The following is a 21,596-nucleotide window of genomic DNA, read 5'->3' as shown; positions in this document are numbered from 1 at the left end:
CCAAGGATGGCACCACGGCCCTCTTACCCTTGATCACTAATTGAGAAAATGCATTACAGTTGGATCTCTTGGAGGCATTTCCTCAAAGGAGGCTCCTTTTTCTGTGATAACTCCAGCTTACATCAAGTTGTCACACAAAAACAGCCAGTACATCTTTCTTTTATTTGCCTATATAAACTGGAAGAAATCATCGGGATTTTTTTTTTAAATGTAAAACGGCTTTATTAGTTTTTCTTACGATTATTGTAGTTCTTGAGGCTGCAGAGGTGGCTCCAGTGGTTAATAGCTCTTGCTGCTCTTCCAGAGCACCTGAGTTCAATTCCCAGCACTCATATGGTGGCTAACAACCACCCATAACTCAAATTTCAGGGGACCCAATGTCTTCTTCTGACCTCTGTAGGCACTGGCATGCACACAGTATGCAGACTCTTAGTGCCTCTTGAAGTGGCTGGGCCTGACACCTTTTCTCTGCCATCCTCCATAGATCTTAGTCATAGAACCAACCCCTGCACCACCACAGAGGTACAGGTACCATGCTGTGGAAGCACCTGGTGTGTAGAACCAGTTCTTGTCATATGGGGCAAGCTCTTTATTTTTGGCCAGCTTGACCGTGTCCACCAAACAGCTGTGTTTTGGACTTTCAGCTTCTTGGACTTTTCGAGGAAGGCTGCCAGAGCTCTGATGAACTCCTGCTGGTTAACATCTGTTCAGTAACTCCAGGCATCATGCAACCTCTGCACTGCCAGCCAGGGAGAAGGGGTGAAAAAGAATCTTATTGTCACTCATTTCTTTTTTTCACCTAAAACAAGACTCCAACAGTCTTATCCATTTTCCTTGTAAACAACTGGTGTAGAAAGTGTAGGATTCTTTGAGATTAATGAAGTTATAGAGTTAAAGAGAACATGAAAACTAAGAGCAGAGTCTGAAGCCCAAAATGTCCTTTAATAAATGTGGGGTGTCCACCTGGGCCCCCTGTCCATGGAGGTAGTCTGAACCAAAATGTTGCAACACTTCGTTATGTATCTTTCAAGCTAAACTGCATTCTCAGATTCAAATGTTGTTCTAAGCCAGAAGCCTCCCCCATTCTGAAACCCATCTAAGTGTTTTCTTTTTGAACAATATCTAAACATAAAGAAACATCAGTCATATTTTAGTTACATATCTTTTTAAGTTCCCAGACTTCAAAATGAGAAGTGGTTTTGTCTTATAAAGAATTTTACAATCACTTTGTGTGATGCCTTGTCCTGTTTGGCTATGATTTGCAATTCTGTGACAAAATAATTACTTAATTGATTTTTGTCTGTTATCTTTGATAAGAATTGTTTCATAATTTATAAGAGCTTATTTGCAAGAGAACATGCTCTCCAATGTTTGATTTCTCTGCTGGGGAAACAATCAAAATCGAAATTCAGTAAAGGCTTAAGGGCCCTAAACTAGATGTACTAAAACTTTTCTAAAGAAATTTTCATCAATTGGGGTGGTTGCCAGGAATAATTGCCAGGAAAAATGAGTGACTTGAAATACTGTATTCCCTAGACTGGTTCACTACCAGGACATTTACTATCACTAATATTATTTCTGTATTTTATTTTCCCACTTTATAAGATAGCAACAGAAGCTGTGGAGAACATACGTACGGTAGTGTCATTAACAAGAGAGAGAGCCTTTGAGCAAATGTATGAGGAGACACTTCAGACTCAACACAGGTGACTACAGCTCAAGCCCACTCTACTGGCTTTCATCCTGTGATGCTCAGGGTGACCCTTGTGGGGTTTGCTTGCTAATCTTTTTCCATGTTAATCTCTCCTAAGGCCAGCACATCCTAACTTCTCATGTGACTTCACCAAGAGAAAATCAAGTGCTAACACAACCAAAAAGTATAGGTTCCCACGCAATCATCTGATCCTCAGTGAGGGCACAGAATCAACTTATTTCTGAAAGAAAGTTGAATGGAAGAGAGAAAATAGGATGGCTCACTCTTTTATGTTAGATCTCTAAGAGAGCTTAAATGTAAAGCAAATGTGTACTCTGCGCTTATTTAATGGCCCTTATCACCCTGCCTCTGTCTTTGTATTTATCAGAAAGATAGTTTTGTTCTCATTTCCACTGACGTCTGTAGTCTGCACCACCCACAGATTGCCACTACATATTCTATGAGTGTTAGGTCATGATGGAAATTAAAGAATATTTCTTTTGTTTTGTTTGTTTGTTTGTTTTTGTTTTCCGAGACAAGGTTAAAGAATATTTCTAACTACTGAACACCTTTCCTTAATTCTTACATTATTCTTTCATGACACCTGTCCATGCATTTGAAAGTAAAGGCAAGTATGTTACAGTAAACCATCTATGGAAATAGAGAAAATCACCAGTCTTCTCTGCAAGAACATTGTAATCCTTACAAAAATGTATATCCACAGAATTATAGTATTTCAAAGGTCTCAACGTTCACCACTCTGAGTTTATTCTATTGACCTTTTATCACCCATGCCCAGTCATTTGGTAATGGTGTATTTCAGAAACGCCTTGAAGAGAGCACACATCACTGGATGCTGTTATGCAGTCAGCCATGCTTTTGTGCATTTTGCCCATGCAGCAGGGTTCCGATTTGGAGCCTATTTGATTCAAGCAGGACGGATGATGCCGGAAGGCATGTTCATGTAAGTTGTGCAAATACTTAAACGCTGTCAGTGTATTGTGCACAAGTATCTAATTTATGTAGGATTCTCATCTAGATCCCATGTGGAAGAGGGCTTCTTGAAGCATTTAAGTGTATCCATAATGTGTGTGCTGTTTTGTTTTTAATTGACAAATAATATTTGTATCTACTTACAGGACAAACTACCATGTTTTAACAGTTGCTTACATTTTGTAATGATTAAGTCAAAGTTGATTCTTTTATTGGTGGTACTTGGTAGCTATAAGGAGCACAGCATAGCTAAACTTGGTGCGGTGACTCTGAATTTTGCAGTGTCTATACAATGATGCACTGCAAATAATCTGTAGTGAACTCCCAAATCAATTGCTTTCAGCTTCAGTTTATCACAATGTGGGTTACAGGAGCAAATATCATTTCCTGGGGGAACTCAGAGGCGTCATGGACTTCCCCATGTAGAGATGGCTTTCACAAATCAGAGCATAAGTCAGGAATCAGGAATTGACCATTGTTACAACGTCCTCCCAAAGTGGCTTGGGACAGCTTGTGCTATCAGATACTGTTTATACTGCAAGGACTTTCTTCACTTGATAGGAACAACTAACTATTGCAACTGGAAAAATTTTTGAATGCTACTTTTCAGTTGCCCCAGCCTAAAATGCCAGAAATGTTGCTATTTATATTACAATTCTCATTGTTAGCTGCTTACAGCTACAGAAAAGTCATATTTTATTAATTATTCCATTTATTTACATTTCAAAAGTTCCCCCTCCAGGAGCCTGCCTCTAAGAGGGTGCTCCCCCACCTACCCACTCCCACCTCTGCCTGCATATTAAAGCAAGGTTCAGTCCCTAATGATAATGGCTTTGTTCTAAGCATAGATCTGTCTTGAGTCTTGGCCTCCTACAGCTCTTGATCCTGTTTCTTCCTCCCTGGGACGTATTTGTAGTTGGAGGATAAATTCAACTAAACTCATTTGAAGCCCTGTAATTTTAAAATAGTTTAAAATAATTTTTATTTTCCATTCACACAAAAATATATTTATTTATAAATGTCCTAGGGCAGTTCTTTGCTCAACACTAATAAGAAACAATCTACAAGTCAACCTATAAATCAGCATTTCTGGATCTTACCAGCTAACAGTAAACAGCAGGTCCACAGGAATTGTGCTTCACAGTTGTCCTAAAGAAGAGGTTCCTTGCAAACAAATATCTGCATTTAAAACTACAAGAGAGTAGGGCCTAGTGGCGCATGACTTTAATCCCAGCAGGCACATCACTGAGACTGAAGCCATTGCTGTTTGTGTGAATCTGTAAAAACACAATTAAGGCATATTGCCTTGGGCTTCATTCTGATTGCTTAGTCAAATTAACTTTGACAAATCAGTTTGTCAAATTAACAAGAAACAAAACCCAGAATTACATGAATTAATATATGTGGTTCACAGGCCTGGTAAAACCAACCCTTTGCTTTGGTTCCAATGTCATGTGACCACTCCCAGGATTAAAAAATCCATTGTCTTCCAAAGTTTGATTTTTTTCAAACAAATACTAGAAACTTAGAACAGCTGCCCTCTCTAGCCCTCCAGGGCATCTAGCCCTCCTGTAAATGCCCAGGGCACTGTGCCTGCAGGGTATCTGGCAAGCCTACTGAGCACAGTCTAATGTAGCAAATCCTGTGATGTTTAACTCTCACAGCAGACATTTCATCCTCTCCGCTGAAATTTTTTTATCACTACTCTTCTTTGCTTTTTTATTTGTTTTGTGTTTTTAATTGTTTCTTTTATGTTTTGAGATTAAAATGTAATTACATCACTTCTCTCTACCACTTCTCTCTAAACTTTCCCATATGCTCTTCCTTGCTCTCTTTCAAATTCTCTGCTCTCTTTCAAATTCTCAGCCTTTTTTGTAGCCTTGGTTGGATGGAATTTGCTGTGTGAACCAGGCTGGTTTTGAATTCAAGAAACATCTGCCTGCCTCTGTCTCTGCCCCTGTAGTGCTGGGATCAAAGGTATGCACAGCCATGCCTGGCTTTCTTTGTTTTTTAATCACCTAAGGAAAAGAGAAGAATCTTCCCCTCACCCACGTCAGTGTCTCTACATTCTGTCAACTATCCTGAGGCCAAGCTCCTTTCTTTCCACATCACTAAAAAGACATTATCAAGGTCATTGCTGACTTCCATATCAGCCTTGAGCCCTCAATTCTCCTGCCCCTTCATCCAGGCCTTTCAGTAGCACTACCAGCTCATTCCAGAATTTCCTTTTGCTGTTTCTCTAGGCTTTTCTAAGTTATGGGTCCCAGTTTCTCATTTTCTTTATGGCTCTGGGTTTCTATCTGTGGAAGGGCTGTAGAGCTCATAGACTTTCTATTTAGTTATAGTCATAGGTAAACTCAGCTTTCTTAGTTCTAGTTCACAGAACATAACCAAGATGAGTAACACAACACTAGTGATTAATGGAGTAGAAGGTGTTTGTAGTTCATCTGGTAGAGTGCTTGCTTAGCATGCACAAAGGCCTGGCCAGCATCACAAAAAACCAGGCACAGGCACATATATGTGCTACCAGCACTCATTATTGGCTGTGAGTTTGTCTTCTTGACTCTCTCTCTCTCTGTGTCTCTCTGTCTCTCTGTCTCTGTCTCTGTCTCTGTCTCTGTCTCTCTCTCTCTCTCTCTCTCTCTCTCTCTCTCTCACACACACACACACACACACACACACATACAAACACAAACACACACATGCACACACACATACACACACACACATACACTCACACATAATTCTGAATAGTACCATGATGATATTTCCCAGGGCCAGGAAGGTACAGCCTGCCTCTAGCTACAAGCAGAGTAATATAACACGTGGTATAGACTTGTAGGCTGTCTAATTATTTTATAGAGCCTAGCGTACTCTCTACTACCATGTGTCTCAAGTATCTCTTTAGATACTGAGACTATGGGCCTTCCATGATCTAGAGTGGCAGAGAACTTTCTTTTTAATCACCCAATTGAATAGAAAAAGTTAAAAAAGAAAATCTCCTCCTAGAAACCTCTCAGGAGTTAAAGCTAATCCTCTTGTGCTGGTCTCTTAGGAGGTTTTCCAACTCAGCAATCTCAGAGCTGGTTTTAAAAGGCAGTGCTTAGAGTTCTCCCTAAAGTCTGATTTACAGACCTGATATGGAGCCAGAAATATGGATTTAATTAAACATCCCAGATTATTCCAAGGCCCAGGGTCACATACACATTAAAGAAACATGAACACCAGAACTATATTCTACTCTGTTCTCCATACCAGAAAAAATTCCTTTTATTCATTTATTTAGCCTACTACCAGGAACTTTCCTAGAATTAGGGAAAAGTTAGGGAAGTAATGTTTTATTTTATTGTTAAAATAATGATGTATGGGAGGGTAAATGAGTTAGCAAGTAGAGGCTCTTGCTGCATGAACCAGATGATCTGATTTCAATCCACACAGCCCATATAGAGGAAGGAGAGGAGCAGCTCTATACAGTGTTTCTCTGACGTCCACATCCACGCTGTGTCACGTCCCTCTCTTCATCACACGGCATGCTTGTCACACACAAGCATAATAAATAAAATGATAACAATAATAATAGTATACTTCACCCAATAAAATATGAGTGTATTTTCAAGGCTTACAAGTACAGTTGTGAGTAAACTGTCTTCAGAAGGGGCAGTGTGCTGAGGAGCACAGACAGTACCACAGCACAATCTCCTCATACAGTCACATGAGCTTGTCATGCTGTTGATGAGGGGAAGAGCCTTTGATAAAGGGAGCATGCACACCTGTGACAAGAACAGACCAGTATCATCTGTGCCATTGTAGAGGTTTCCCTCAAGTGAGCATTTAAATAGGATAATAAGATTTTTATTCTGTTGAATTTGGGCTAGGGATTGTTGGGTTGTGAAAACCACCTGTGTAGGCCCCTAGTACTCCGGGGCTAGTAAAATAGTCCCCTCACTGTTAGCCTGACAATGCTCAGTATGACCGTACAAAGTTTTGAGGATACAAAATAAATTTAGTTCCCCCCTTCTCATCCTGCATTAATAAAGCAGGTATCCTATCAAAAACCTGTAAACCTAGCACTTGGGAGGCTGAGGAGGAGGATTGGAAATTGGAGGCCAACCTAAGAACATAGTGAGTTCTAGGCCATGCTCATGCAGTGAGTTTCCTGTTCTCAAAATCTAAATACAGTTCTCAAAAGAAAGCTACCCTGAATTTTCAGAATCAAATGTAGCTATCAGAACAATAGCAACACAGTTTCATTTTAAATGAATCCTAATGGCAGACTGACTGATACTTTGAAATACTGAAGGCTAGAAAGTAGCTCCTTAGGACTTTTTGACCATCTTTGCTTAGGAGAACTGATCTTGTAATTGAAACAGCCGCCTTAGTTAGCAAACAAGACAGCTGCCCACTCCTTCTGGCTCATCCCCAGGAGTTACATGAAAGAAAGGCCACATAAACCAATGTCAGATTAACAGAGAAGGGATCAGCAGAGAGAAGTCAAAGTAGAATGGGTATCTAAGGCCTGTGTAGATCACAGGAGAGGGACCAGGGCTAATGAAACATGGTATGAGGGCAGACACAATGCTTACCACCAGAAAGTGCAGCATGAGAAAGAAATGCAGTCAGCAGGACTTGCTCACTTTGCAGTCTGTGTGATCTTGGGCCAACTGCATAAGTTTCACAAGCTGGGGTTTCCTAATTTGTGAACTGGGAAGTTCCTGGTCTAATTATCTCCTAGGTGGTCAGATTGTATCATGTGTTTGAAAACATTCACCAGCACCAGAGAACCAAGTAGGATCTCAGAGGTTTGTGGTATCCTTCCATCCATCATGAATAGGATGTTGAGTGGGAGGAGAGGGCCTCTGACTTGCATCTGGATGAAGAAGGAAAGAGGATAATGAGCCTTTATCCTCTCTGAGCACTTCCAGGATAACAGCTACTCTACTTTGCACCCAAAGAGGACTTTATACTCTGGGGTATTGACTGCTATGATGAGACCTACTGTGTACTGCATGAAAGCTCCCAGTAACTCTCCACTCCTTGAAAGGAACAACACACAAATTCATTTGTTGCCACTTATATTCCAGGTGCCATATATCATTTAATTCTGATAACCACCATGGAACCTGTAGATATTCTTAGCTCCTGTTTACAATTAGAGTCAGACATGCAGGGCAAAGAAGCAGGAATTTAGATATAATCCTAGGAACTAGCTCGAGAAATACTGAACTTCCTCTCAGGATAAGCCAATCACTCAGTGTTTACAAACTGGAACCAGACTCAGGAGAAACACATGATTGATGAAGGTACTTCTTACCCCTATTTGGATCAGCTGTACTAAAACTAGAATTGCTCATGTCTGTGTTTTAGGGGATTATTTCTATTTAACAGATATAATAGGTGTTGGTATTTGCACAGTGCTCAGATGTGCTTGGAAGGGCCAATGTAATAAGAAGGTGGCAATGCTGCCCATGTTAGAGAACCCACATAAGTACGATACAAGGCTTAAGAGTGCCAGGCTGCTCCTTCCTAACTCCCTGCTCACCCTTCTTGCTCACTCTGGCCAGCACCAAGCGTTTCATGATTGATTCAGTGGCATATGCTCTAATAAAATTTCTTCCCAAGAACAACACAGGCATATGAATGTATGAAAATGCATGATAAACCCCATTACTTTGTGTGCCAATTCAAAGAATAATTTTAAAAGAGAAAGCTGGCTCCAGGAGTAGGATGCTTGCCTAGCTACATAAGAACTCAGTTCAAATCAGTTCACACAGTGAAATCTTGTTTGAGCCTTATTTAATTCCTGCTTTACATATCTGCGTGTTAGTTCAATAGGAAAATCATTTATGACCTGTGGTATGTTTCATGTTTAATGTAATGAATGTATTTTAGTAACTTTAAATATCTATTAGTATATCTGACTAGTCTCCTGGCTAACCCCTAGATGAGATGCCCCAAGCCAAGTTTGGCATGGAGGCTGATGATACATTTCTCTGGGTAGACCCTCCATCCAGATGCCCCAAAAGTTTGAGCAGAACTTGAAGGATCTGATTTGACTGTATTGTAGAGTGCAGCCCTGAATGCTATCTGTATATTAAATGCCTGTTGAGTTGTAAAGATTTGCAGTTCAGCTTGCTGCTAGTTAAGTCAATCTAGGCAAATGAGATCACAAACCAGGTATCTAGGTATCTCCATTTTTTTAGGTCATTGCTCTCCCACAGGAACAAGGCTTTAAGAGAAGCCCCTCTCAGTAATATCCCCATTTTAAAGAGGAAACTGGCAAGGACAGGAAGCTCAGGTTATCTGTGCCATTAAAAGGACTCTAAAAGTAAAAATTTTAGGATGTATGAATATTTGGGCACATACTAAACCACATCATAGTAGGTTTAGTAAGGATTACCTCATAGACTCATATATTTGAATGCTTAGTCACTAGGGAGTGGAACTTTTTGAAAGGATTAGAAGGATTAGGAGATGTGGCCTTACTGGAGGAGAAAGAGTGTCACTGAAGGAAGGCTTTGAGATTTCAAAAGCCCTGTCTCTCTCACTACCGTCTGTGGATCAGGAAGTGAACCTATCAGCTACTTCTCCAGTACCATGTTGGCCTGCCTGCTGCCATGCTCCCCATCTTGATAATAATGAACAAAACCTCTAAAACTGTAATCAAACCCCCAGTTAAATGCTCTCTTTGATAAAAGTCACTATGGACACAATGTCTCTTCACAGCAATAGAAGAGTGACTAAGAAAGGCTTACTCAGTTGCTGACGTCTGAGAACCTGTGAAGCTCTACCCTATAATTTAGGACCCAGGTCACCACACTCCTATACAGCTGTCTTCCCATTTCACCTGCTGAATCCTGATCTTGGGTCAGAATGAGACTTCAGTTTGATCCAGCCTGAATTTCCCTTGCATTTAAAACAAATACAGTGAGGCACAGAGACACTCCTGTAATCCCAGTTCTTAGGAGACTGAGGCAAGGGATCTGGAATTCAAGACTAGCCTGGTCTGTATAGTAATTTCAAGAATAGCCCAAGTGACGTTGTATCAAATAACAAAAAGCAAGCCTATTTAGCATGTTATCTAAATTTGACAATTCTTCTTGTTACTTTATATCTAGTTTCTAAATGGCATTTTGAGCCATTAAACAATTTCCTTAAAGAAATTGTTTAAATTTGTTAGTACCAAAGAACTATTGACAACAGTAGTTTTAGCTACAAATACCCTATAAACTGGGTGTTGGTATACTTTCTGTGTTTCTTTGTAAAACCAGCCAGATAGGTGGGGATGGGTGGGTGGGAAGGTGTCCAAAGTCAAAGTTACCGAATAGATCACAGCCTCCATCCTTTGAGCGGTCACAAGGTAGCAAAGGATGAAATTCATGAGGAATCCAGACACATTTGGGTTTGGTTTGGTTTGGTTTTTGAGAAAAGGTCTCTCTACATAGCCAAGAGCTTGCTATGTTGACTTTGCTGACCTAAAACTCACAAAGCTCTGCCTGTCTCTGCAAGGATTACAGAGGTACACTACACTGCCAGACCCCTAGACACACATATAATAGATCAAAGCAAACAAGTACTGGGTCCAAAATGCCCTTGTACCTAGTGTTTAAATGTTGTGATGAAGTGTGTCCCACTGTGGCTGAATTATCATTTTTACATCTAGAATGAAAAAGAAAAATAGGAAGAAGATATTTAACCACGTGTTAGGTCACAACTCTGTGAATGCCCTGTGTACTATCAAACACCATTGGCCTGCTTGCCAGGTTATAATAAACATGTCGAAACAGAGATCAGAATCTGCAGCAAACTACAAGAGCACAGCTCCTCCTCGTTCCTTGGCTGAAGTGTCCTTTAGTCACTTCAAGAAGGGTAAGAAAGTTTAAGTGCATGTTTTGCTTGCCAAACAGTGCAAGGGTTAAAGCAGAGGATTAATCTAACCCAGCTTCAGTCACCTGCTCTAGCTACATTGCATAAAAACAAAGAGAGGGCCTGCATCATATCTCACCACTAAGGCACATTCTCTCTATTGTCAGCGGGTTCTCTGCCAAATCTCCAACAACTGCACCCTTATCAAAGGTTTCATGCTCACTGGCAGGAATGTTTGATCAGTATCAAAAGAGGCGTTTGGGGGCTAACTCCAAGGTTGTTTGGCTGTAGAGAGCACCTGGCAGAAAGCTACAACAAGGAGATGCCATTGCTGAGCCTTCAGCATCAGTGGTACCATATGACTTCTGTTCACACATGCTCTCTACGCCGCATGTTCTGAGACACTGATGTCTTATCTTTCAACAGAGTCTTTACCGCCATTGCATATGGGGCTATGGCCATTGGAGAAACACTTGTATGGGCTCCTGAATATTCCAAAGCCAAAGCTGGAGCTTCGCATCTGTTTGCTTTGCTGAAAAATAAACCAACTATAAACAGCTGCAGTCAAAGTGGGGAAAAACCAGTGAGTACAAAATAGAATATTCTGCTCAGATCAGGTGCCAGAAGTTTGTCTAGAAGAATTTTAGCACCTCAAGGAAGAGTACCTTATTCCTGTCAGATTCTCATCTCTACGCCTAAAATATGTTTTATGTTTTAAAAAATGTTTAAGTTTACATGCCTAATGCCATAAGAATGTTCAATGAAAGACTGATTACTAAGTCAAAATGTATTTAGATAACAGTGGTTTTGCTCTTTCATGAATGTTGGCTAGAGTTCATCCTTTTTTTTATCTAATCACATCTTCAAGGCAAACAATGCCTTTATGTCAAACACAATTTTTCATGGAAAACAAATTTGCAAAAGAAGAAAAGGAGGAACTGAATACATTTATTGTTGTATGCACTTTAAACTACAAACTTTAAGAAACCGTGAGTATTGAAAAAGAAACAACAGAGAGCTAAATAATTAAGTACATGTTCAGTGTCAAAACCTTTCTCAGAATCTTATATTCAAAACTTAGAATCATTATTAGGTATATACTTAAAGTTTTCATTTAAAACTACACTATTTCTCTCTAGAATTTTAGTAGTAGATTTATTTATATGACAGCTTAAAGTAACACAGTATCGGTGGAGGTGTAAAATTAATAAGATGCTTGAGTGCATATTTGGTAACAGAAATAATAATACCTTTAAATTCTCAAAATGAAGTACTCAAAGATACATCACAGAAAAATCAAGCATATTGGAAAGTAAAGAACATGAGAATATTTAAAATCTTGGGATTTCTAAGTGTATAACGCTGCTTTTATTTCTTTGTAAAAATTAAAAGAAAAATTGAGTATCTCATTGCTGTGTCCCCTTTAGAACTATGTGCATATAAAAGCTGAGATGGGAGGAAAGGAGGGAGGGAAGAAGAAAGGAAAGAGAGGATAAATTATATGCATGGCATAGAACACAAATATTTCATATAAAGACTACAGAATTGCTGGGCGTGGTAGCACACACCTTTAATCCCAGCACTCGGGAGGCAGAGGCAGGCGGATTTCTGAGTTCAAGGCCAGCCTGGTCTACAAAGCGAGTTCCAGGACAGCCAGGGCTATACAGAGAAACCTTGTCTCAAAAAAACCAAAAACCAAAAAAAAAAAAAAAAAAAAACCCTACAGAATTATTCAGTATTTTATTTAATACAAAATATTTCAGATTATCACTTCTGCTTTGAAAAATTGAAATCTGGGCAAATTAAATTCCACATAGCTGACAGGCACATAGATGCCTATTACATTTTTCTCCCCATTTATGTAAACTGAACTTTTCCATATTGTAATGTAAAATAATAAGAATAAATTTTTTTTAAAGATTTATTTATTATATGTAAGTACACTGTAGCTGTCTTCAGACACACCAGAAGAGGGCGTCGGATCTCGTTACAGATGGTTGTGAGCCACCATGTGGTTGCTGGGATTTGAACTCCGGACCTTCGGAAGAGCAATCGGGTGCTCTTACCCACTGAGCCATCTCACCAGCCCCAAGAATAAATTTTGAAATGTGTTAAGATCTAGGGACTTTCTAGACCATCTCTCTGTGACTTTCCAAAGGCACCAGAACATGTGCAGAAACAATTGTTCTATCCATTTTCTGCTGTGTTTTAACACTGCAGCAAATAGTGTATGTTTGTAGGGGCAAAATGGAAAATGAACAAACCAAAAATAAATGTCTTCTAGTCCCCTCTTAGATCTGGCATGCATCATGGTGCATATTTTATTCTGCTGCCTGAATCTTCAACACACCTTGGCATTTCAAACACATCTTATTTGTATTTGTTTGCTTGTGTTTGAGATAAAATTTCACATTTGTTGTGCAGGCTGGCCTCAAACTCCTGTATGAAACTCTGGCCTTGACTTCCAGAAATACACACACACACACACACACACACACACACACATAGAGGAGAGGAAATGGTTAACAAAAAAGAGGAGAGGGAGGAAAGGAAGGAGAGAGAAAGGCCAACTGTGAATTTTAAAAGAACCCAAATCTTTGAACTAAAAATAAATAAATAAAAATAAAATAAGTAATGATCATTTAGTTATAGCCCTGGAAAGTTTTTTAAGAATATTATTAGTTGAGGCTGGAAAGATGGTTCAGCAGTTTAGAACACTGGCTTCTGTTCCAGAACACCTGAGTTCAATTCTCAGCCCCCACATGGCAGCTCACAACTGTCTGTAACTCCAGTTCCAGGGAATCTGACACCCTCATACCAAAGCACATAAAATTAAAAGTAAATAAATAAGCAAACAAATAAATAAACTATAAAAAAATCTTTAAAAAAATATCATTAGCATAGAAACGTTATTTGCTTACATAAAAATCACCAATGGCTAAAGATATTGGAAAACACAGAGAAAAGTAAACCTTCAGCTAAGTCTTACTGCCAAATAATGATTAACTGAAAATAAAAATAGCTCATAGTTCAAAGAGTGTATATTAACTATAAAACATAGTCCAGTTTTTAAAGTATAACATGCACAAAGAATTTATAAGGCAGTTCTAAGTGAATCAGGAAATGGTTTTTAAAGCTCAAATTAAATTAAAAAGCAACAACAATTTTTATTTAGAGAATATGGTCAGCTAGTCAGCAGAACAGGCTGTGATGTCAAACAGAAGAAATCTAGTGCTTTGCAGGAACATAGTCCAGCAGTGAAGACAGTAAGACAAATGTACCTAAAATCACACATACAAATGCTGATGAGGGCCAGCGTTAAGTCAGTGGGTCTCTGGAGAGGAATGTATTTGACATCGGAATGGTGTGGGAATGTGAACATTTTAAAGTGAGCACTTATTCAGGGCATGACCATGGGTGCAACTTTCCTATGTCCACTGTAAACACTGCCTCCTTCCTTTCACAGGACACCTGTGAAGGGAACTTAGAATTTCGAGAGGTCTCTTTCGTCTATCCTTGTCGTCCAGAAGTTCCTGTCCTTCAGAACATGTCCCTCAGCATTGAGAAAGGGAAGACTGTAGCATTCGTTGGGAGCAGCGGCTGTGGAAAAAGCACATGTGTTCAACTGCTGCAAAGATTTTATGACCCCATGAAAGGACAAGTGGTAAGCTGGACTTAAAACACATAAGCTGGGTATTAATGGCAAACCCTTAAATGTGCAGGTAGGCCTAGTAGAGCAAACACAAAGCCAAGCAAACAAACAAACAAAGCAACTCCTACCTAAGGAACAGCAGCCCCACAACAAAACTGGTGGGTAGGACTTTGAAATTGACAATGACCCAGAATCAAGCTTTCCTGACAGCCTCAGTTCTTATCTTAGAAGCTGTAGAATCCTTTTGGAATATGTTTGGGCATTGTTACTGCTACCTACATGTCTGGCTCATGACCCATAACGGTCTCCACCCCTTGGCTGATCTCACTGGCCTTCCATACCCTCAGCTGTCAAGTTCAGTTGGGGTTGAGGTGGGAGGGGGAGGCTAAGGCTCTCTCCAAATCAACCTCCACTAAGCTGAGAGTCCTGATCTAGAAAAATCTCTTTCTTCTTTGAACCTAAGAATTACATTCTTGACCTTATTTGTATCTACTAATATCTTATGTGCCTTGTGTTCTGTATTCCTATTACTCTCCCCGACCACTGCATCTCTCCTCTCTTCCCTCCCCTTCTTATACACACAAAGCTTGCATCTTGATCTCTCCCTTACACAATAAAAACTATAGTTCCCTAAAAGTTAAAGGTTGTCATCTTAATCTTAGTCTCCTATAACTTATAGTCTTTATCCATTATAGAGTCTAAACAAACATCTGGAAAACAGCTGTTCATAAAGCTCCCTTGAACTAGGTGGCATCTATCTGTTTTCAGGCAGCATATACGCTACTTCCTTGAATCCAATGGAGAGTGACCCCTCCCCAAGAAAAAACATGGTTTAACACCACCAAAGCCCTTTGTGATCTGGCTCCTGCCCCCCTCTCCAAACTTCCCCTCCCTCTCTCTCACTGCATGCTGAACATCTATCTCCACAGCTTGTGGCCTTTTTTCTTGTTGTTCCTCCACTTGCTTGTTCTCAGGATCTGCTTGTGTCTCATTTGGCGTAGTCCCAGAGTTCCTTCCCATGGCATCCTAGATGCCTTCTGCCCCAATCCTTCTCTATTCTATTACTCTGTCTCTGTGTCACCTTCTCTTTCTGAGTTGCTAGGGTGCCTTTATCTGTCAGCTACAGTACAAACTCTCAGGATAAGGAGTTTTTCATTGTATTACTACTACTTCCCCAGTACCTAGAGCCCTAGCACATAGTAGGCATGCTCATCAAATAGGCAGCAGGTGAGGTATCTGTGTGAATGAATACATTTGGCCCAGAGCCAAGTACCCATCTCTACAGGTAGACTTCTGTATCAATCAGCCAACTCTCTCATTGGGGATCAATAATGGACTGGGGATCAGTAAGTGTTATTTTACTTGAGGGGGAGGTTGACCATCTTCTATGTGACTTCAAGACAGAATACTAGGTATACTCTAGTCTCTGGGAATATCCCTGGAACCTGTGGCTATTCTAGAAGTATACGTATCAGTCTTTCTGGAAGCTGTAACGTGGGAGCTCCTATCCAACAGGTGATTTATGAACCTTCCTTTGGCAACATATACTTCAAAAAATAGCTTGAATTCCTAGGTTTCTTGTTATGATTTGTATGTGTGTAAATAGTGTGAAGTGTAACATGACACGGTTGTTATCAAACTAGTCTCCACTCTGCTCTGACAGCTGCTTGACGGAGTTGATGTAAAAGAATTGAACGTGCAGTGGCTGCGTTCCCAGACAGCCATCGTCTCCCAAGAGCCTGTGCTGTTCAACTGTAGCATCGCTGAGAACATTGCCTATGGTGATAACAGCCGCATGGTGCCCTTAGAGGAGATCAAAGAGGTCGCAGATGCAGCCAACATTCATTCTTTCATTGAAGGGCTCCCAAGGGTAAGGAACCAGCTGAAATCTTGAGCTACAAAGTGAGTGCTGATTTTGATGCAGTGTCACATAAAGATAGATGCCAAAAACCAAACCTGATATTTTTGTGTATTTTTTTCCAAGCCTGCTAGCCAGCCATTCATATGTAATGCACTGGACTAACTTTGACTTGTTATGTCTTTATGTGCTTGCAGTCTGCCTTGGTGCAGACATGGTGTTAAAAGGTACAGTGTTAATCTGAAGTAAATATTTGGGGAAGAAATAAAAATGAACCCTGAGTTTACTTCATTTTCTTCAGATAGATTAAAAAAAAAAAAAAAAAAAAAAGACAAGGTCTCCTCTTCTATGTGGTTCTAGTTGATCTGAAACTAACTATGTAGACCAGACTATCCTCTAATTAAAAAAGATCCAACTGCCTCTGCCTCTGCCTCTGCCTCTGCCTCTGCCTCTGCCTCTGCCTCTGCCTCTGCCTCTGCCTCTGCCTCTGCCTCTGCCTCTGCCTCTGCCTCTGCCTCTGCCTCTGCCTCTGCCTCTGCCTCTGCCTCTGCCTCTGCCTCTGCCTCTGCCTCTGCCTCTGCCTCTGCCTCTGCCTCTGCCTCTGCCTCTGCCTCTGCAGTGCTGGGATCAAAGTTGTGTAATACCACACCTGTCCAAGATTAGATTTTTGTGGGTAAAAGGATGACTTGCACCCCTCCCAGAGCTCAGACTGCTGACTTGGGAGTTTTGACTGCTCTTACCCACACAGCATCGCAGCATCAGGGAAGTTGCCAGACCCTACTCCAGGGGTGAGGGAGCACAGTCTGAGGTTCCTGAGACTCGGGGATCCCCAGGCCTGCACAGAGGCTGGGGATGCCAGGTTCTCTGACTCTTGGGCACCCAGACACTGCTGGGAGCTGCAGAAGAGCTGAGAACAGAGTTCTCCCCCACCCCCAGTCGACTGGAACTAGCTGGTGCGCTAGAGGAATGCTCCAGCTGGGTTCAGCAGGGAAGAGAGAGTCCTTGGCTTTTTCGGTTTGGCTTGGTGGAGGCCATAGCTGGGAGCTCTGAGAGACCTCCTGTGGGAGATTAGATGCGGCTCTTTAGATGAAGACCTACTCCATTGCTCCCCACGGCGGATCCCAATGAGTAGAGACAGTCCATGGTTTTAAGACATTTATTGTTATGGCAGAAAGTTGATGAGTAAAATACCTTTTGCAGGGAGGAGTGTCTAGGAAGGAGAGCTTAATTGGCTAAGCTCTTCAGGCCTTTAGGTGATCTGTCTTAAGACTACATGATCTGTCATCACATCCTCTACCTGTGGAGGGGCTTGGGGCATTGCCCTTACATGAATGATGGCCACAAAATTATGGAGAGCTGCTGCCTCATGTCAGGGACCTGGTGTCCAGGATCGTGGCAAAACGCCTACCATCCCTTGCAGAGACACCTGCCAGGTCACCAGGGTTTCAAACCTAGCTCAACCAGAAACCAGGCTGTCTTTCACAGTCCTACAGATTTTCTTTCTTTCTTTTTTTATTAGATGTTTTCTTCATTTACATTTCAAATGTTATCCCCTTTCCTAGTTTCCACGGAAAATCCCGCTATCCCCTCCCCCTCCCCCTGCTCCCTAACCCACCCACTCCCACTTTCTGGCCCTGGTATTCCCCTATACTTGGGGCCTAGAATCTTCGCAAGACCAAGGGCTTCTCTTGCCACTGATGGCCGACTAGGCCATCCTCTGCTACATATGCAGCTAGAGACATGAGCTCTGGGGTTACTGGTTAGTTCATATTGTTGTTTCTCCTATAGGGCTGTAGACCCCTTGGGTACTTTCTCTAGCTCCTTCATTGGGAACCCAGTGTTCCATCCAATAGATGACTGTGAGCATCCACTTCTGTATTTGCCAGGCACTGGCATAGCCTCACAGGAGGCAGCTATATTGGGGTCCTGTCAGCAAAATCTTGTTGGTATATGCAATAGTGTCTGGGTTTGATGGTTGTTTATGGGATGGATCCCCAGGTGGGGCAGTCTCTGGATGGTCTTTCCTTCAGTCTCAGCTCCAAACATTGTCTCTGTAACTCCTTCCATGGGTATTTTGTTCCCCCTTCTAAGAATGAACAAAGTATCCACACTTTGGTCTTCCTTCTTGAGTTTCATGTGTTTTGCAAATTGTATCTTGGGTATTCTAAGTTTCTGGGCTAGTATCCACTTAACAATGAGTGCATATCATGTGTGTTCTTTTGTGATTGGGTTACCTCACTAAGGATGATAATCTCCAGATCCATCCATTTGCCTAAGAATTTCATAAATTCTATAGCTGAGTAGTATTCCTTTGTATAAATGTACCACATGTTCTGTATCCATTCCTCTGTTCAGGGACATCTGAGTTCTTTCCAGCTTCTGGCTATTATAAATATGGTTGCTATGAACATAGTGGAACATGTGTCCTTATTACCAGTTGGAACATCTTTTGGGTATATGCCCAGGAGTGGTATTGCTGGATCTTCTGGTAGTACTATGTCCAATTTTCTGAGGAATTGCCAAACTGATTTCCAGAGTAGTTTTACCTGCTTACAATCCCACCAGCAATAGAGAAGTATTCCTCTTTCTCCACATCCTTGCCAGCATCTGCTCCTGGAACTCACTCTGTAGACTAGATTGGCCTCAGACTCAGAGATCTGCCTGCCTCTACCTCCCAAGTTCTGTGATTACAGGTGTACCCACTACCACTCAACAAGAATAGATTTTCTAATGCAAACAAACTGATCTTGACATCCTTCCCAGTCTGAGAACACAATATCCATGTAAAACTCTGAAAGATGAGGTCAGCTTTGCATGTAATTCTCAACACAGCTGCACATACAGCAGGCACTGCAGGGTCTTCCTCAACATCTAGATAGTGTCAATCTTAATTTATCCAGGAATAATTTAACAAATTTAATGGTTGCCATGCTGTCAGTTTCTGATGACTTATTTTACCTTTATCTCAAACTTTATGGATGTGCCCATCTGCCATGTTCTGATGGTTCAGATTCTGTACCTCCTATCCCCACTCTCATCCAGTTATGAATTTATTTTATTTATTCAACACACAGCTACACAGTCTTGTTTTTGAACACCATCAAGCTATTACTTAAGTCAAATCAAATGCAATCTCATGCCTACAGAAATAATTGTTACACACAAAGAACATTCTATGTAATGAGCCCATGGATATTATGTGAGCAAAGACATGGCAACAGAGACTATCGTGTACTCACATAATAAATGGTGCCCAGTATGGTGATGTACACGTATAATCCCAGGACTCAGGAGGGTAAGGCAGCAGATCTGAGTTTAATTCCTAGCACCCACAACTGCCTGTAACTCTAGTTCCTGTAACTCTTCTGGCCTTCGAGGACACTGCATATGTGGTTCATAGACACACATGTAGGCACAACACCCATACACATATAATTAAGTAATTAATTAAAAATAAAAGAGAGATAGGAGGGGCATGAGGATCAGGGAGAGAGCTAGGTTTTTGTTTGCTATAATTCTGAGGTTTCCTTTGAAAGAGCTGTAGTTCAGTTGGTAAGGTGCTTTGCGGGTATGCACAATGCCCTGGGTTCAATCTCTAGCATCACCTAAATAGGCCATGCTGGCAATGTTTATCATCCCAGTACTCAAGAGATGAGAAAGAGGCATCATGAATTCAAGGTCACCGTGGGCTACATAGGGAGTTCAAACCCAGCCTGGGCTCACTCTATCTCAATAAAGAAAAAAATAAGAGAAAAGAAGGGAGGGAGAGAATAGAAAGTCAGAAGAAATTCCTTCATAGATGAATAACGGCCATGGTGTTCATAGGACTAAAAATAGATTTCAGGTGTATCGGGACACACCTTTCAAGAGTATTGAAATGTGAACTCTTTAGATGTCTCTCTCCCACAGTTGCTAATGTGCTTTGTTAACCTGCATGTTTCTGACACAGAAATACAACACCCTAGTGGGACTAAGAGGCGTGCAGCTTTCTGGCGGCCAGAAACAAAGACTGGCTATTGCAAGGGCTCTTCTCCGGAAGCCAAAAATTTTACTGCTGGATGAGGCCACTTCAGCCCTTGATAATGAGAGTGAGAAGGTAAACAACCTCTGCTTTCATATCAAATGGGAGTGTATGGTATCATGAAGACTAAGGTCAGGTTGGGGGAAACGAAGGCCCAGTGGTGGCAAGGAGGAGAGGATTGAAGCTGGGCAACCAGGTTCTGAAAAGGTTTTCTCCTTTGAATTCATCTTAGAGCAAAATGAGTCAAGATCTGACCAGTCAGGAAAAGCCCAGGGAAATGTTCTTTTCTAGTTTGCTCTTTACCATTGATGCTAAATCATCTAGCAAAGGAAGAGTTTATGTGTGAAGGAAGAAGTTGATGCAGGGAGAACATGCTATCATCTACCTTCCCAGACTTTTCCTGTGGTTAGAGCGAAATGAGAGGTGAGGGAACACAGGTATGGAAATACAGGCTCTTGGTTTCAAGCTTGGGACCATCTTCTTACCTGTATAACTGTTCTATTCACACACAGTTTTCTAAATGCTCTTCCAACCCAGTCCTACCTTAGCACTTTTCCCCATTTCTATCTGGCAGAGTAAATATATCCCAAAGTCAGGTAGTAAAACAAAAGAACATCATTAGATGTTCTTAGCTCATGCTTAGGAAGATCCACACCAAATTGAAAGTCACTTGGTCCTTTTTTTTTTCTTCTTCCAGGTGGTCCAACAGGCTCTTGATAAAGCCCGGAGAGGGAAGACCTGCCTAGTGGTGGCTCACAGACTCTCTACAATACAGAATGCAGATATGATCGTTGTTCTGCAAAATGGAAGCATCAAGGAGCAGGGAACTCATCAGGAGCTCCTGAGAAATGGAGATACATACTTTAAATTAGTAGCTGCACATTAGTAATTGCTTCATTGGGTGCACTGATGCTGCCAGCCTTACATGGGCTTGGATCTTGGTCTAATGAAGAGTCCATAGTAATTACTTGGTCTGCTCTAGATTCTTACTGCATAGTCAATACCTAGAATCAGATATGTTCTGTTCAAGTGTATTCTCTTTAGATTTTTAAAAGCCTACCAAGGAGACTGAAGAGGTGGCTCTGCGTTTTAGAGCACTGGCTGTGATCTTCTGAGGGACCTGGGTTTGATTCTCAGCATCCACATGATGGGTCACAACAACCTGGAACTCCAGTTACACAAGGTCCACTCAACTATTCTGGCTTCTGTGGGTACCAGGCACACATGTGTAGTACATCCACACATGCAAGCAAAACATACTTTTTAATTAATTAGAAAAAAATCAAACCAAATGTTTACAAAATTTACCTGGAGAAAGTACCTGTATCTCTTATTTCATAAACATATCCTAACTCATTTTCTTGTAAACAGCTTTAAGCAAAATAAAGGCATTTCTCTATCGAAGTGCTGTGATAAAATTGCAGAACATCATCTGGTTGGAAGGTTTTGACTGAAAGGGTAAGATGCACCAAGTTAGGCTTGTGGCACTGCAGAGAGCATCTTTAATTGGGAAGAT

General features: G+C 41.1%; 1 protein-coding gene across 3 annotated transcripts in view; it reads left to right on the top strand.

Annotated features, from left to right (window-relative positions):
- Positions 1-21,328, top strand: part of Abcb5 (ATP-binding cassette, sub-family B (MDR/TAP), member 5) — a 98,949-nt gene extending 77,621 nt beyond the window's left edge. Inside the window, exons 21-27 of one of the 3 annotated variants that reach the window (XM_006516370.3) lie at positions 1,606-1,706; positions 2,517-2,657; positions 10,976-11,132; positions 14,016-14,213; positions 15,865-16,071; positions 20,009-20,155; positions 20,778-21,328. In XM_006516370.3, coding sequence (XP_006516433.1) covers positions 1,606-1,706; positions 2,517-2,657; positions 10,976-11,132; positions 14,016-14,213; positions 15,865-16,071; positions 20,009-20,155; positions 20,778-20,966 — 1,140 coding nt within the window. In that variant the 3' untranslated portion in view covers positions 20,967-21,328. Of the gene's footprint in view, positions 1-1,605; positions 1,707-2,516; positions 2,658-10,975; positions 11,133-14,015; positions 14,214-15,864; positions 16,072-20,008; positions 20,156-20,777 lie in introns of those variants that run through there. The other 2 variants (NM_029961.2, XM_017315245.2) reach the window with 2 other exon arrangements.
- The last annotated feature ends 268 nt before the right edge of the window (positions 21,329-21,596 follow it).

Source organism: Mus musculus, chromosome 12 (genome assembly GCF_000001635.26).
Source record: "Mus musculus strain C57BL/6J chromosome 12, GRCm38.p6 C57BL/6J".
Classification (NCBI taxonomy): Eukaryota; Metazoa; Chordata; class Mammalia; order Rodentia; family Muridae; genus Mus; species Mus musculus.
The sequence above is the reverse complement of the archived record's forward strand: the minus strand, read 5'-3'. Positions and strand labels throughout refer to the sequence as shown.